This window comes from Polyodon spathula, chromosome 4 (assembly GCF_017654505.1).
Source record: "Polyodon spathula isolate WHYD16114869_AA chromosome 4, ASM1765450v1, whole genome shotgun sequence".
Lineage (NCBI taxonomy): Eukaryota > Metazoa > Chordata > Actinopteri > Acipenseriformes > Polyodontidae > Polyodon > Polyodon spathula.
In genome coordinates this window covers 30,723,293-30,741,573 of record NC_054537.1, presented here as the reverse complement: position 1 = coordinate 30,741,573, position 18,281 = coordinate 30,723,293, and the positions used below count along the sequence as shown (strand labels likewise).

General features: G+C 38.0%; 1 protein-coding gene and 1 long non-coding RNA gene across 3 annotated transcripts in view; one reads left to right on the top strand and one right to left on the bottom strand.

Annotated features, from left to right (window-relative positions):
• LOC121314407 (nuclear receptor-binding protein 2-like) overlaps positions 1 to 18,281 on the top strand; it is a 72,664-nt gene that overhangs the window by 34,501 nt on the left and 19,882 nt on the right. For both annotated transcript variants that reach the window (XM_041247644.1, XM_041247643.1), the window contains exons 3-6: positions 11,525 to 11,647; positions 13,105 to 13,206; positions 13,934 to 14,023; positions 17,423 to 17,463. In XM_041247644.1, the coding sequence (XP_041103578.1) occupies positions 11,525 to 11,647; positions 13,105 to 13,206; positions 13,934 to 14,023; positions 17,423 to 17,463 (356 nt within the window). The remainder of the gene's footprint in view (positions 1 to 11,524; positions 11,648 to 13,104; positions 13,207 to 13,933; positions 14,024 to 17,422; positions 17,464 to 18,281) is intronic.
• Positions 8,142 to 16,615, bottom strand: LOC121314409. Its single transcript, XR_005950100.1, has 4 exons — positions 16,576 to 16,615; positions 13,846 to 13,980; positions 12,818 to 12,953; positions 8,142 to 8,249 (listed from the first exon to the last, which is right to left on the bottom strand). It is a non-coding gene; the product is annotated as an uncharacterized LOC121314409 (long non-coding RNA).

Below are 18,281 nucleotides of genomic sequence, written 5' to 3'. Positions count from 1 at the left end.
CGCCAGCCTGGTAACTACCCTGTTTTTATTACCGTTTTCATAAGAATTTTATCGTGTTCTTGCCATAGCAGCCTCTGCTGTTTGAATGCATTGGTTATTATACTGCAGTTGTTTTTGGGTCAGTAGATTTAAATATTTCAGTCTTTTTAGATTTAACATGTTGTTTTTCAAGCTTATGTCTTTTTCCAGTGTGCTCAGCTGCTCTCTCTTTTTTTCTGTCTTTAAGCACTGTATGACATAATCTGTCCTCTCAAGAAGACTTTTAAGGATTCCCAGATTGCCCCATGTGAGGATTAGTTTTTATTTGTGACTAGAAACAGGTCAATCTGGTTTTCAAAAATTTAACAAATTCAGGGTCTTTAAGTAAATAGGGTTTAAGTCTCCAACTGTGTGTAGGAGGGGCTTCAGTTCCCAGTTCCAGTATTAATTTCAAGGGATAATGATCATAAGGCGTGTCAGCTAAGTATTTGCAATCTGTAATTCTGGGAAGCAAGGTTTGGGTGGCGAGTATTAAATCTGTTCTAGAGTAGTGTTGTGCAAAGTTTTTAAACGCCGCCCCCCTTTTTTTGGCATACATTTTGTCACGCCCCTCTCCCCGCCATATTAAAATAGGTGTTTTTTTTTCCTGATTTCATGTAAATCGCGAAAAAAGTTCTGATTTAGCTAAATACGTACGTGTATCACAAATTCAACATTTAAAATCAGTCTAAATTTTTTTTTTTTTTTTTTTTTTAGTGAACTTTTAGCTGACATGTTAAACCTGGATTTTTAATAAATAAATCAGTGAATTTAAATATTTTGTTTACACTTGGCGATTCAATATTTAGCTAATATTTCTAACAAATAAATCAGTGAAAAAATACACGTAACATATCTTTTTTTTTGTTTGTTTGAACTTGGCGATTCAACATTTACCTGACACAAATCTAAAAAACATTATCGTTCAGCAATTAAATTTTGGGTTTTCACAAAATAAAGTATGCACACCGGGAGTGAAGCTAACGAGACGAATACAGCACGAGTACAAAAAAAAAGAAAAGACTTGTCTCCTTTTTTTTAAAAAAAAAAAATATATAAATATAAAATATAAATAAAAATAAAATAAATAAAACACAAAAGAGCATGGGTAAACCACACACTAAAAAAAGGAAAGAGTTTGTGGAATACCACTGGCTTGTTAAAGAACTAATATGAATATTATTATTGGTCAACATTATTACAACAAAAAAGCGTCATTTTACAGAAATATGAAACCAGTGTGTGGTACTTTGACTAAAAATTAAGGTGAAATAAAGAGAGATAGACATACCATCAATTTCCAATTGTTCTGCTATTTCTTGACATGTGGCGTCCTTCTTTTTATTGTCTTTATAACTACGGACACTGGCATCATAAAGAACATTTTATTTTTCGACTTTAATAATTAAATTCTCAGTGATGTCGATTTTATTTATTTATTTATTTCTGTGGCAATCTCTGCGTGCGTGAGCGAGACAGACAGTCTGACAGCCACTACATTTGGCCTTATTTCTGATTGGTCCATTGCAACGTGAAGAGCGCGTAGCAAAATACAAATACAACAAATTAATTTCTATTGCCCTGTTCACACTAGCATTTTTATACCGTTATCGTTGCGGAACCGTACAGAAACATCTGCCCAGACTGGCGTTCTTATCGGTACGAAACAAAAAAAAGGAGCAGGTTTCGTACCGGTACTGTTTCAATACGACTCGGAACAGTTTAAGTGTAAACCGACGCGGTATCGATACAGTTAAGTGAATATTCTGAAGCACGCACACGTCTTGCTTTCCAGTTTAAATACTTTAAAGAGCTTTAATTTTTACGGTGAGCCGTACACCAAAATGCCAAAATAAGTGACAAAATTAATCTCCACGAAATTGGTGATGATGAATGTGAGATAAAGCGTACTGCAGAGCAGTGCCGGTCTAAAATAAAATCCCTTGTGAGGGAATATCAAAAAGAAAAAACAAAACAGTCTATATTCAAACCTACGATCTCCAGGCTATAGGGCACACCCTGCATTCTGCCTGGAGCGCCGTTACTGGTTGCGCCACTCGGGAGCTCCATAAAGCAATTGTTTTAATGCAAGCCCATGCCCAGTGACACATTTGATTTGGCATTGTATGTTGCAGAGCTGCGCATACTCCGACTTTTAAGAATGTGTTTGTTAACATTTACAGTGCCTATAGAAAGTCTACACCCCCTTTCAAAATGTTCACCTTTGTTGCCTTGTAGCCTGGAATTAAAAAGCATTAATTTTTTTTTTTTTTTTTTTTTTTTTTTTTTTTTTTTTTCATTTATTTACACATCCTTCCAAGTGAAAAAAAAAATCTAGAAATTTGTAGAAAATTGCTCAAAAATAAAAACTGAAATAGCTTTGTTGGATAAGTGTCCACCCCCCTTGTAATAGCAATCCTAAATTAGCTCAGATGTAACCAATCACCTTCAAAAACACACACCAAGTTAAGTGGCCTCCACCTGTGTTAAATTGTAGTGATTCACATGATTTTAGGATAAATTCAGCAGTTCCTGTAGGTTCCCTCTGCTGGGTAGTGCATTTCAGAGCAAAGACTCAACCATGAGCACCAAGGTGCTTTCAACAGAACTCTGGGACAAAGTTTTTGAAAGGCACAGTTCAGGGGATGGGTATAAAAAAAATTTCAAAGGCCTTGAATATCCCTTGGAACACAGTCAAGACGATTATTAAGAAGTGTAAGGTGTATAGCACCACCAAGACACTGCCTAGGTTAGGCCGTCCCTCCAAACTGGATGACTGAGCAAGAAGGAGACTGATCAGAGAGGCTACCAAGAGGCCAATGGCAACTTTGTAAGAGCTACAGGCATTTATGGCCAAGACTGGTCAAAGTGTGCATGTGACAACAATATTCCAAGCACTCCACAAATCTGGCCTGTATGGTAGGGTGGCAAGAAGGAAGCCATTACTCAAGAAAGCCCATCTTCAATCTTGTTTTAATGTATGCAAAAAAACACTCAGGCGATTCTGTAGTCATGTGGCAAAAAGTTTTGTGGTCTGACGAAACTAAAATGGAACTTTTTAGCTTAAATGCAAAGTGTTATGTTTGGTGCAAACCCAACACAGCACATCACCCAAAGAATGCCATCCCTATTGTGAAGCATGGTGGTGACAGCACCATGTTATGGGGATGTTTCTCATCGACAGGGACTGGTGCACTTGTCAGGATAGAAGGGAAAATGAATGGAGCAAAGTACAGAGAAGTCCTTGAGGAAAACCTGTTGCCGTCTGCAAGAAGTTCACCTTTCAGCATGACAACAACCCAAAGCACACAGCCAAAGCTACACTGGAGTGGCTAAGGAACAAAAAGGTAAATGTCCTTGAGTGGTCCAATCAGAGCCCCTACCTAAATCCAGTCGAAAATTTGGGGCATGACTTGAAGATTGCTGTCCATCAACGCTCCAAGGAACTTGACAGAGCTTGAACAGTTTTTTAAAGAATGGTCAAATATTGTCAAATCTGGGTGTACAAAGTTGGTAGAGACCTATCACAACAGACTCACAGCTTGTAATTGCTGCCAAAGGTGCTTCCACCAAGTATTAACTCAGGGGTGTGGAGACTTATCCAATTACGATCTTTCAGTTTTGTATTTTTAATATATAATTTTTTTCTCAATAAGACCTTTTTTCCCCTTAACAGTGTGGAGTATGGTGTGTAGATAAGTGGGGGGAAAAAAAATCCTCATTTAAAAGCATGAAACTCTGAGGCACTGACACAACAAAATGTGAAAAAAGTTCAAGTGGGTGTAGACTTTCTATAGGCACTGCATGTATTTAGTTAAATCTGGATTTTTATTTGTTAAATCTAGGAAAAAATATGCGATTTACATGAAATCTGGGAAAAAATGTCTGTTAAAACATTAGTGCTTCTTTTTTTTAACACATGTCGCCACTGTTCACTGCAGTTTCACTGACACACTCATCACTTCAAACATAATTTCTCTGGTTCAACAAGTACTAAAGTGATTGTCAATGGCTCATTTGAAAGGTAGGAACTTGACCTAATTAGCTGTCATTAGGTACTGTATTTATTTAAAATGTTCTATCCTTCTAAAAAAAAAAAATATTTATCTAAAATCAGTTTAGTTTTTCACTTTGTCTTGCAGTGCTTCTCTCTCTCTACCACTTTTAGTTTAGTGAGAAGTTTTGTCTTCAATTTCCATGTTATTAAAAAAAAGTTGAAATATACTTTAAATGACATTTTGTTACAAATTGTTTGATTTGTTTTTGTGATGTGGCTACAAGCAATATATACAAATAAACTGTACGGCTGTTGTATTCTATATTGCTGTTCACCTTGAAGCTACATATAGTACTGATCAGGTTAATGGATATAGGCCAGTCAGAACAGACTGGTTAGGATGTTTAACCTTTGCCTCTTGCAAATCAATCAGTTTGTGAGTGACTGTTATTTGAGCTAGATGTGAGTGATTACCCCAGTAGTCCTTTACATTGTGTAACCCCAGGGAAACAAGATAGTTGTGCCTCATAAATTAGACAGAACCACCAGTCAAGAGATTTATTATTATTATTATTATTATTATTACTATTTTCTGCATTTTAAAAAATACAAACCAATTGAAATGATCAGTGGCATCGGGACAGGAACAATGAGAATGTAACAAAGCCTTTTGTGCACCAACCTACAAAATGAAATGATTCCTCATTAACAATGCTTGCTATTCTTTTATTAACAACAGTTGTGTCATTGTGATTGGAATGACCTTAGCATCATGCAGATTAGCCTTTGCTTACATGTTGGCCTGATTACTCCATGTCCTTTCAATTTTTTTTTATTTTATTGCTGCCTTTCCTGTAGTTCAACAGTTGCATTTATGTACATGCTATCTTAGTCGGGCAGTGTACTGTATTTATTTTATTTTATTAAGTTGCAACCGTGTTATCTGCCCAGACCATTGCAGAGTTGCATTGCTTGAGCTTTCATAATAGATGCTGTATCATTTTGGTGCTAGAGGCATGTTTAGATAAAGCGTTTGTCTTAAAGAAAAATGTTTGTCATCAATTGTATTCTTTTAGTTTTACCAAATGTCTAGATCATTTTCTTTCTCCCTGGTGGTCCAGTTGCACAGCAACTCCTGGTTATTTTTCACCCGTAATGATTTAGCAGTTTAACCAATTGATCGTCCCATATTTCTGTAGTGCTCCATATACACAGTATGCATACTGTAGTAGTATAGAACAGCAGTGCATACAAGTACCATGACACAGAACTGCAAAGACTGCATGAGACCTCCATACAGCAGCATAAGGCACAGTGGGATTTAAACTGGCTGACTCAAACGTATTGATTTGCCTGAGTCCTTTTCTGTAGTGGCAGTGCACATGTGATGTTACAAAAACAGCAAACCATTGCTGTGTTAAAGGAGCTGGGACATTGCCATGGTTTGTTGAAGGTTAAATTAGTCATTGTTACAGTAAGTATTTCAATAACCAGCGTGCTGACACAGGCACTTGTTGGCAGTGGGATTTTCCATCTGGCACGCAGCCAGTTGCTGTATCATTGTTTCATTATGTGGGAAATGTGTAGGGTAAAAAGTTTCCATTTAGCCCCAGCAAAACTGCTTCACATCCTTTAAATCAAAACAAAAAATCAGGGTCAAGTAGGAGGGTTTTAGTATTATATTTAAAAGGCATTATCATATTTATTTATGTATGTATTAATTTATTTATATGTTTGTTTATTTGTTATGAAATTCAACACGTTGCATTTAATGATATCTGATAGGCATTTTGTCCAGGAAAGTGTTATACGCTAAGCAGTAGGATGAGCCCTACAATTTGTGCTACGTCTCCTTGAGCCTATATACCATGGAGTTACTTAGCAACCAGTTACTAGATAACTATCAACTTGTGTCCTCTCCCAATACTATAGTGTTGGCCAATGTAAACAGTGTCTTTTTTTATTATTTATTTTTTTACTTCTGTATTTTGGACAGCTGTACAGAATTGCCCAACCCAAATCTGACTACCTGAGTGGATGCTGTGTCTGATAAACCACAATAACAAGCCCATACAATAGAAGAGTGCCTATGTATTGTATATTCCTTCTTTTAAATTTTTGTAGCACCAGACATTTTTTGATCTATACTGAAGGGTTTGAAATATCTGCAATATCATCAACATCGTCATTGTTCCACAATGCTTTTCCAAGTAATAAAAACCATTCCAGGACACCGAGTGGGCAGGTTATTCATGTTAGAACTTGCTACTGGTTGCTGTCGTTTTGCCTACAGCCCTGCAGTTTTGTCCACAGTTTGGTAAATCTTGTATATGCCACTTTCTAAAGCATGCTTTGCTTTGGCGATTAAAAAAAAAAAAAAAAATATATATAAAAAAAAAAAAAAAAGAATTGCAATTACCAGTTGGGTAAAATGTACTGTAGTTCTCAATTCTGAGAAAGCTAGACAGTATGCAGTAGAAACAAACCGTAGCACCTAGTTTTGTGGGATTCGTTCTTTTAATGTTGACAGGGAATAGCGGTTTCTTGAAGATAGGCCATCCCCCACCATTCCCCTTCCTCCGTACTTTTTCTGGTGGATAGTTTGTTAGTAAAAGCAACAATCTCATTTTCATTCAAGAATTTGTCAAGCTTGTGACTAGCTCCAAGGTCACAATGTGAGTGAGTCAGTGGCATAAACTGGTCATTTTAGCTAAACTCCAGAAAAAACTGCCTTTTAATAAATACACCTTACTTTGCAACGGAAATCTCTTTAGTGAAGCAATGCTGTCAGAATCTAAGAAACGAGAGGAGGCCATTCGGCCCATCTTGCTCGTTTGGTATGGCTGAGCAACCTGAGCTAACCTAAGGGCTACTTTTGGGACCCTCAAACACATGTGAGTTCAGCAACACTCTTACCACACAGCTCAGTAAAGAAGTTTTTCAGCTAAGGGATAATAACATAACTGTTTTAAGGGGTGGAAATAAGACTCCTGTTGCACAGCAGTTTGATCCATTCCTAAGCTTGTCACCGACACTGTGGCTAATCAAGCTCATAGTAAAACCTGGAACGGGTGAAACTACTATGCAATAGGAGTCTTTTATCCATTCCTGGTTTTAAAAAAATGAAGGCCAAATTATGTTTCAAAACCTCGGTGCTGTTTATTAGCAGTCATGCGTTCCTGATTTTGCTAACCTTTCCTTTTTAAAAACCAAAATAGAAATGAAAGATTTTAATGATATAATCCTATTTAAAGTGTCAGTTCAAAGAAGTAAACAACCTTTGCTTCTTTGCCTTATCTAATCACAGTAGGGTGGGCGTAAGAGTCTCAAGTTGCTTAGAACTGCTTTACTTCACTTTGACTGGCAGGGGCATCCATATTGAAGATTGCAGTGATGTTCCACAGGTAGCAAGCTTATAGTCAGGGATCTATTGACCATCCCCGCAGCACAGAAAAACATTCACTGATCCACTAGATGATGGAGTCTGCTTGAGGATCCATCCGTGGCTAGTGGCAGTCATGACTCCTGCTACACGCATACTGTATGCTCTGTGTTCGCCTTGACTGTGATCGCTCCTCCATCTGTCCAGAGTCTGTCTCCGTCACCGTGCGTCATTCACACAGCTGCAAATCAAGGGACAGGCAGCGTCCCTTGACACATTTCACCCCTTAAAAAGGAAGTTGTTGCCATTATGTGCTGATAGCTGTAAATTAGTATGAGTAAAAAGGACGAGTACAATACTGCTTCAATACACGGTGTGTGACAGGAAGAAAACTAACTGACATTCATTATGAGATTGTTTTTATGAATTTAAAGTAGAACCTGTCAAATCCGATTTAACTGGTTCCAGGTGAAAGTATCGTACCAGAGGGAGTCATTATACTATATTGTAGTTGCTTTATTAACGTTGGGGCATTATAAATGAATAGGCAGGTACAGGGCAGCAGGGTGGCATGGTGGTTAGTGCTGTTGCCATGCAGCGCCAGGGTCCTGTGTTCAATTCCAGCCTAGGGGTCTGTCTGTGTGGAGTTTGCATCATCTCCTCGTGTTCATGTGGGTTTTCTCCAGGTACTCTGGTTTCCTACCACAGTCCAAAGACATGCTGTTCAGGTTGATTGGTCACTCTAAATTACCCTGTGTGTGTGGTGCCCTATGATGGACTGGCATCCTGTCCAGGGTGTAGTCCTGCCTTGCGCCCTGTTTCTGCTGGGTTAAGCTCCAGCTCACCGCGACCCTGTAAAGGAGTAAGTGGTTAATGTTGATGGATGGATGTCAGGTATACGAGTGTGTCTAAAACACCAAAGTACAGTATTGCACCTATACTATACAAAGAAAAATTACATACAAGGCATGTAATACAACAGCATTCCAAGAACATTTCATATTATGCTTCCTCAGTCCATGCCAAAGAAATCAGGTTTTTTTGCACTGTAAGTGCGGGTCAACCCAAGACACAACAAAAGCACACACGCACAAACTGGCTTTGGGTGTTGGTAAAAACAGTAATTATGAGTTTTCTAGTTTTCCTTTCTTGAACATGATGCAGTTTGTTTTACGTGAAGTGACTGTATGTAAAAAGTGAAACTGAATCCCCAAAAGCACCATCTTTTTTTTAATTATATGCAACTGAATAAATGTTGTCCTGCTAACATCTAAATGTACTGTTTTAGACTCCTAATAAAATGTGCATTGATCAGTTTCCATCTGAAGCACTCAACTAGTACCAGCATGTGTAAATAGCCTGCTAGAGGTCCATCGGTTAATAGAGGGCAGTACTCTATCTTACAGGATTGAATATGATAGGATCTACTGTTATTGTTGAATGTTTGTTTTATATAAGCTTTGAAATCTGACTCTGTGAGATAACAGCAGGATTAGGATTTCTGATGGGGGTCTACAGTACTTATAAACATACAAAGTTAGCAGTTTGGGTTTGTGTAAATAAAGGTAGCTCTTAACCAGTTATGTGCCTGCTCCCACAGTAGCATTTGTCATAGCTAGTCACTCCTGTATTGGTAACACCAGTAGAAAATGTGCCGCCAGTCTGGAAAGTGGGTTAGTGGTGTGAGTTTGAACAATTGCAGCAGGCAAAATACCCTGGACAACATGAAAACAGTCTTGATGATCATGAAGAAATTACAATAGATTGAGCCCAGGTAGAGGTGCAGTCAGCTACTAGTTTCCTAATCATATTTCATATAATTAATAATCAACAATAACACTATGTAACACAATTTTTGTTCCTGGGTAGTAAGTGTTATTTCCTAAATGCTTATGCCTCAAAAGTATAGAACATGGCTATTATTCCCCACAAACTTTGCTTTTGTGACCAGGACAGTGATATTTCAAAATATCACTATTTCCAATGGGAAAATGGGAAAATGTCTTTTCGTTCACATAAAGTCAGAAAAAAACATCATATGAATCCAAATTAACATGTATTTATACTAAAGTAATAAAAGATGACTACAAAAGATTTAGAAGTGAGTAGTTTTTCGAGATATACAATTATACTGTATTTACAGTATAATTGTAAATCTTGAAAAACTACTCACTTCTAAATCTTTTGTAGTCATCTTTGTATTACTTTAGTATAAATACAACTTGATTATGTAAGCTGCTTATTGTTATGCACTTTAATAGGTCATTTATGACTTTTAATGTTGTATGTATTTTAATCAAATATTCAATAGGAGGTTGCTATAGTTTAGAGTAGATGATTTATTACAGTTGTCGTCAATGTCTGCCTGGGACTGCCAATGGAAATTAGCCTACTGGCTAAATTGAAAGCACAGTGCATCTTGGTCATGTAAGTGTTATAATTGTATGTGTCCCCAATAAATAAATACATTAAACAAACAAAGCCTTCAAATAAAACATGGATGTGTATCGATTATACCATTTCTCACAATGAAATACAGAAGAGCTTTAGTCTAGCAATGTGCAAGGAAAGCCTGTGATACTGGGCAGATAGCTCCATTGTTTAATTGTTTGATTTAATTGAGAAGCTTGAAAATTAAAAGCCATGCCTATCAATAATTGATTTAACTGGTTTTCATTTTGGTATCTCTAAGCCCGGGTGCTGTCTAACACACTGAAGTCTGTTCATCTATCTTAAAGCGAGCATTTGTCCTGAGCACAAATACAGCGGCAAAAGCCTTCAATTAAAAAATATATAATGTATTATGGTATCTGCAACCGTTACCTTACACAGACAACATCATCATCAGAGCATCTTTACTGTGGCTTGCCACCAGTTATTAACTTTATTTTGCATACTGTATAATTGGAGTTGCAGTTCCAGAATAAGGTAACTTCAAAATGAAATAATAAAGACGTGTCAAATCTAGCGCTCAGTTTGCATTAGTTAGCAGTCTCTGAAGGTAATTATGGTGGGAGTACAGTGCAGTTAGGATAATGACTGTTTACAGTTGGACCATAGTGATTTCTAAAAGCACAAGCCACTTCTGTTATTATAAAGCAGTGTTTTCATGCCTCTGTCTGGCAGTCAGGTCCAGCCACTCTCCAGTGGGATGATGCACACTGTGATGACCTGTGCTCATAAATTGTGGTGCCCTTGTAGTGATAAATGAACTCTTTCAGCAGTAAGCAACTTTATTTAGATGATTAAATAGTAGCAGGTTTGTATTGTATAGATCAGAACAGACTGAGTTCTTAACATCACCTCCTCTGATATCATATTGCTTAGTTTATTCCTAAGGGGTCTATTTAATTGGTCTAAATACAGCCACTGTTTTAGGTAATTCATATAGAGCTCTTTGTGTTTCAAGGTTATGTGTTTTGTGTTAGCAGTTGTCTGTCTGATAAAAAAAACAGGGCAGGTCTAATTTTAATGATCTAAATGTTGGTGGAGAGATCAGACACCATTTAGATCCATTCAGCTGTTCCAGTCTTTAATGAATTAACTGCTATTTTCTGAAAGGTCAGACACCTGTCCACTTGACAACACTTGAACCAGACAACTAAGTAATATAATCCAAGTTTTCTTAAGCTTTCCAAAGGTGTTTGTTTCTCATTTTGTAACATTTGCATGATTTTCTTTTCTCCTTTCAAAAAAAAAAAAAGTTAATCAATTAAAAACTGGAGAAAATACTTTGGAAATATGACCAAGGGTCTTAAAATGGTCAGATTCTGGATTGGTTTCTGTTCTGCTGTCTTAATTGTAGTGAGTCGAGGCAGTCTGTTTTAATGGAGTTTACTGTGTTTTGTTGTTGTTGGTTATTACACTATGAAATTGTCCAGATTGTTTGCAGACAGTAATAAGGCATATCAAGTCCAATGATTTAGTAGGTTGAGATTACCTCCTCTCTAGCAAGAACCAGCCCCTCCAGCATCAGTATCTATAACCAGTCTGTGATTTATTTGTCATTTATTTGTATTCATATTTTTGCTATTGAGTTATAGCTTCATGTGGAATTCAATATGACTGTGTGAAACAGCAGTTCTCCAACCATAGTTGACCTGTTGTGTCTCTGCCTCTCCCCACAGGTAAACCAAGGCAATGTGCCTGGCATGGAGAGCGCCTTCCTGGCCATGGACACTGAGGAGGGAGTGGAGGTGGTGTGGAACGAGGTCCAGTTCTCTGACAAGAAGGTTTTTAAAGCACATGAGGTACAGCAGTCTGACTTTTCCATTGTATTATTGATATTGCAGGCTACTCCCCTGAGCAAAAGATAGGTGAAAAACTGTTTTACAAGCTGGTATAGGAACTGAAGCTCTGGCCACTGTAAACTAGGATTCACTGGTGAAGTGAAGCAGTAGCTCTAATGCTATGCTTCCAATGGGAAAGCGATCTGAAATTAAAAATGTAACATAGCATTAACAGCCCTTTTGAGTTGTGTGAAAGGGGGACCACTGTGCAGTACTGATAAAGAAGACACTGGGTACTCTTCTCTGGTTTAAAGTCTGTTTTGATTAATTCAATTAAAGTTAGTATTAATTCTATTCTAATTTTGTTAAAGAAGCCAGGCCTCTTATAATACTGGTTCTAAGTCATTTCCAGTCTCCTCAAAATGGTAAAGAAACAAAAGCCAAACAGACTTTTGAGAATTCTTGTTGGTTTCCAGTTTTTAATTCAGCACAATATCATTCTACTGTTAATAACTGGTATTTAGTTAAACTTTATTTGTATCCAGGCCCTGTTAAAGTCCCAGGGAGCTTTACCGAGCCAAGTCTTTTTTTTAATACTGAAGCCAGTGGTGTCACAGCTATTTTAATCGGCCGATGAATGATGCTAACATTGGCAAGTGGTTCCAAAACTTTATTCTATCCAGGCCTCTCTGGGGAAAAGAACACTGTGCAGTGTTTATAAGAATCATATTACTTTATCTTGACTGCGTCCCAAGTTGTTTGTATCATAGCAATATATGTTTCAACATAATCCTGATTTTGTTGTGGTATTTTTGTAAATCGTCTTGCTTGACAGAATGGTAAGGTGTGCTCACTTGCACAAATATTCCCCAACGAGCAGCCAACAGGATGTCTTCTAGAAGATTTTGCTCGTGTAAACTACCAAATGCATTCCGGAACGTGTCCTCTCATCCTCTCAAAAGTTGGAGTTAGATTAGGAATATTTGCTAGTGTAACTGCTCTGAGGACACGTTCTGGAACGATTCAAGAAATATCTCTGCAGGCACTGCACGCAGGCCAGCTACGTCATCACCCTGGTGCTTTACTGTGATTAACTAGGCGATAGCATCAAATAACATAATTAAATATTCACTGAAATATACCTTACATAAACAGTAAAAGTAAAATGAGCTTAATATATATGTTACTTACCTTTCCAAAACTGTTTCTAATCCTCTTCATCGACGTCCACTGCAAGCACTGAAGAAGGTTGTATTTTCCAATGACGGCGCTTGATGATGTCATCATTACACAGTAGTGTCAGATGTCTTCACTTAAATGCACCCTTCTGGAACACAATGTTTCAGAATCCTGTCAAGACGATTCCTGAACGCAAGCGTAGCTGCAGCAATAGATCTGACTGAAAACTTCATACAAATAAAAGGAAATCTTGAAAATGAAATGTGAAGCCATTTAACTTTGACATGTTTCTGTTGCAGGAGAAGATTAAGGATATGTTTGAAAACCTGATGCAGGTGGAGCACCCAAACATTGTGAAGTTTCACAAGTACTGGCTAGATGTGACGGAAAGCAAAGCCAGAGTAAGCTAAGCACAGTGTCCAGACTGTCATTTAGTGGAGTTGAAAATCTTTTGTTGGCATTGATTTTTTGTTTGTTTATTCATGATGTACCCTTTAATTTTAATAGAAGTAGTGCCATGTTTTCAGTAACGACAAGAGAAACTAATTAATCAGTGCGGACTAGGAAATACATTTTTCCTGGGATTTAGTTTCTCTTCTGAACTAGTGCTGTGTTCTCATGCTTCCAAACCAAAACCGAATAAATGGCGTTATTGTTCCTCTGCTAAGCTGTTGCTCAGACGGCAAGTGATTTATTCATCTTGTTTTGTCTGTTTTATTATTTATTCATATATCTATTTATTTACTTACTTGTTTATCAGCAAATGGTGTTTTTTTTGTTTTTTGTCAGTGAATGTTTCGTTTAGGATTTATATGTCAAATGCCAAATGAACTAGACCAGTACACAAACAAAAATGTAGGGAAAATATGCCACAACTGATAAAAAAAAGTTATCTTAAATGCAATTACATGTTTTTGTTTTCATGATACTGTGTTTCCATAGAATTCAGACTATCCGTTATTTTTCCAACCCTAACTGGCAGTATTTTTAATTGATTCATTTAATAACTATGTTGACAAATAGTGATAGAAAGCAGATACCTGTGTGTTTCTAAAAAGCAGTTTTCTGTTCTGCTGAATTTCATCGAGCGCTTCAGCTGAGACTGTTTGTTTCCCCTTCTTGCTCCAGGTGATCTTCATCACTGAGTATATGTCTTCAGGGAGTCTCAAACAATTCTTAAAGAAAACCAAGAAAAACCACAAGACCATGAACGAAAAGGTAAAAACACTTAATCTAGCCACCAACACGGAAAACAGATTCCGTTGCATAAACCTTCAAAGCCAAATTCACACACTCCATTAGATAACATTGTCCCTTATGTGTAGCCAACACCCAAAGCTAGACTTATTTCAGAGCTAAAAGGTGTGAGTTATGAAGATCTGAATTTATTTAGCGTTGAACAAAGAATGGTTAGGGAAACTCGGTCACAGTTTATTAAATCCTAGGATTGGAGAAAGTTAAACTAAGTTACCATTTCAAGCACAGCACAGAGAGCAGGACCCAAGGACACAGTTGGGTAATGAGTGGAAACAGACAGAAGACAGGTGAGGAGTGTGTGGAACATGGTACCAAACCACACTGTTGAGTCAGAGTTACTGTGATTCTGTAAGATCTGCTGTAACTGACAAAGTTCTGAGTTCAGTCCACTGCTAGGTATGGCCTACTTGCATTCAGGGCTGTTCATTGCTGTGTATGTTCAGCAGTTCAGACCAACATGCTTGTTTTGTGGAGAGCAAAGAGAAGATGCATTGAGATGCATTGGTATCTCCTATTTAAAAAGAAGTGGGTGTTCCCTCTCAGTGTAAGTTGTATCTTTGTGAGTTGCTTCTATGAGGGAGATAGATAAGAGCTTATCTGTACTAGTTCAAAAGACCAGACTTTTTTCTGCTTGGCCTAGTTAGTGTTTGTTTAGATAGGTAATTTATTTGAGGAACTGTCTGCCATACAGAAAACATGATAAATGGCATTCTTCAGTTTAGGAGCATCTGACTCTGAGGATATGTGGAGGCAATCTGATTTTATGATTATAATCTCTTTTTACAGCTGTGGCGGGGGATGTAAGCCACCAATATATTTGTTGATATTTCTCATGTCCTCTCTGTCCCATTTGAAACAAACTATTAGAAATCATAAGTTTCTAAACCACAGGCAAATGGAATACTGTTTTTAACAAACATTTATATTCAGTATGTGTAAGGTGAGCAAACCATTCTTTCCAAACAGTCATCCGATAGCCACATGTGATGTTTTATCCATCTGATTGGCAGGCTCACAGTTGGCCAATCAATTAAACCGTATTGAACGGAACGATCATTCCATTGCAGGGTATTTCTACATTCACCCTGTGGAGTTCATCTTGACTGTTATTTCCAAGCATCACTGACCTCTACTGGTCATTTCTTGCACTACACCTTCCACACAAAGAGAGCAACAAGAATATAGCAAAGCGAGACACTCAAGCCTGCAATGAGCTTTAGGGGTATCCTAGGAAAACTCAATCCCACAATTTTTTATTTTTATTTTAGACCAGTCCTTGCTTTATATTACCAATCGAATACTTTTTGATGGTAATATTAGGTGAATCTGAAATTGTGTTTTATAAAGGATAGCCTTTAATTGTAACACAACGGAAGTTGCATTGTATACTTGTTTAGCCAGTGGTCCCGCGCAGACAGACATTGACGGTTTGAAAAAAAAACATTCCAATGTTGCTAATGTAAAAATTTTGACTAGAAGTCTTTCTTAATGTCTATTTTTCTACTATAAAAAGCAATCTTTGTGTAGACCTACTTGCACAATAAGCTTACGTTAAACACAAAACCTCTTTTGTGAATTTACCCAGTGGTTGGACAATGCTGAATGTATATGGCATAGTTTGTTTGTCAAATTTTGGGCAGGTCAAATCCCTTTCACTTTTTTTTTTTTTTTTTTTTTTTTTAATTTAGTCGTTGCCAATGATTTTTATTTTCTCCCAATTTGAAAATGGCCAATTATTATTTAGGCTCGGCTCACCGCTACCACCCCTGCGCTGACTCGGGAGCGGTGAAGACGAACACACGCAGTCCTCCGAATCGTGTGCCGTCAGCCGACCGCTTCTTTACACACTGCGGATTTACCATGCAGCCGCCCAGGAGCTACAGCGTGGAGGAAAACGCAGCTCCCGGTCAGCTAACAGGCAAGCCCACAGGTGCCTGGCCAGACTACAGGGGTCGCTGGTGCGTGGTGAGCCGAGGTTACCCTGGCCGACCTAGACCCCTCCTCCCCGGCGATGCTCAGCCAATTGAGCGCCGCCTGCTGGGAACTCGAACCGGTGACGTCCAGGCTATAGGGCGCACAAAGCGCTCACGCAGAGCGCCTTTACTGGATGCGCCACTTGGGAGCCCCAAATCCCTGTCACTCCCTTTATTCAGTACAGAGAATTACGTCACTGCTCATTCATTGTTTTATTGAGGATTTAAAAAAAATGTTCACCTTTGTGCCAAATGCAAGAGCGGCTTTTAACACTGTAAAGGAAAATCACTCCTTGCGGAGGCTTCTGAAGGAACCTCTCCTATTAATTCATGCCTGTCACTATCCAAGCACTCTATATCATTTGGCATGCCTTTTAATATTAAGTGCCAGGACTACTCTGCCTGCTCAATCCAGTTCTCCTCCAGTACTAAGAGGAGTCAGCATCAATAAACAATCTTAAACTGGAATTGTTTATACTGTTAATATATTTATTATTATTATTAGTCATTTAGCAGACATTTTTATTCAAAGCGACTTACAGAGACTTGCGGGTGAACTATGCATCACAACTGCTGCAGAGTCACTTACAGTAGGACCTTGGTTTTACATCTCACCTGAAGAACAGAGAACAAGGAGGTTAAGTGACATGCTCAGGCTCACACACAGTCAGTCAGTGGCTGATTGAACTTGGAACCTCCTGGTAACAAGCCTCTGTCTTTAACCACTGGACCACCAAGCCCCTTAGGTCCTTCTCTTTTTCAGATACACATGGAGAAGTGTACATTTGTAAATGGGTCCATGTGCACAAAGATTAGTGTGTTTATTTAAAGCCTGTCAAAAAGGATTTGTCTACGGCACAGATTAAGCAGTGTTTTTTGACAACAAATTACTTAATATACTGCAGATTTAATCTTTTATTTTAACTTTGCGCAGTCACACTGGGTCACAAATCTCAATCGTTTATGGAAACAGAACACACTGTATGTCTCTCAGTGGCATCTGAATGAATGACCCACTGTGGTAGGGTAGCCGATAGCTTTCAGCAATCAAGTTTTCTCTCTTGGTAGCAGAGCATGGCAAGCATAAAACCAACTTAACTCTCCAACCTTATTTCAGCAAATCAGAGGCTTGTAGCAGAGTTCCCACAGTCAATCATATTAATTATACTGTATTGCTTGTAAACAACGCAGATGGCATGGGACATAAGGCTGCAGTGCATGTCCAGTTTTAAATTGTGTATTTTTTTTTTCTTTTCATAATGGGAGCTATGACGAGAGGGCAGCATGTATTTGCTGGTATTATTTTGTCAGCTATATGTGCTTTGTGGGCAAATGTGGTATGATTTTGAAATTGTTTACTTTTCTAATGTTAATCTTTGTTTTCTAGGCATGGAAGAGGTGGTGCACACAGATCCTCTCAGCTCTCTGGTGAGTACTGCACATCATACCCCTGCTGATGTAACAAGTCTAGCCTGAAGACCATGCATGACCAAAAAGAGAGTCTTAACCAATTTCAACTTTTAACCCTCCCCATCTCTTCAGGCCTATTCTCTACTTGGCTGACCTCTTTGACGAGTCTGCCCCATTCTCTCTCTCTCTCTCATAGCATACATCTTTCCAGACCTTTATTAATCTGTTTTCAGATTCTGCTGCACTTTTTGGTATATGCCCTCGATCAGGACCACATAGCACTGATGTCATCTTGTGCCCGCGTGAACAGTATGCACCAATATACTGTACAACAAAATGGGGTTGATTTATAAGGCAACTATATTGATACATTTCATAATAATCACCATTTTTTTTTATTTAAATAAATAAATGCAGGATTTCTGCAAATGTGTGTTTTTTGGGTTCTTATATTTTTATTATATTTTCTTTCCATTACATAATAAAATATACCATACCGCTCCTACTTGCCTATACAGGCAGGCTTATGTTTCAATCAGACAGTGTACAACTGAATACAGTAATAATGGAGCGTTTCTCAAATATCAGTACAACAAGCAACTTCTGTCAGAGTTCTCAAGTATTATAATGAAATGTACTAAAGCTGCTGACAATTTCAACACGTACAGTGGCATCAATTTGTTAATGTAGACTTTGTGAATTGTTGCAACGAAAAATGCAAATTGCGGTTTGTTTGCACTGCGACTGGTCCATCTTAGTATATCTGCCTCTGAGTATATTCAGTTTGCATTTGCTTACAAAGAAAGATGGCCTTGATTACCTGTAGTGTGTGATCT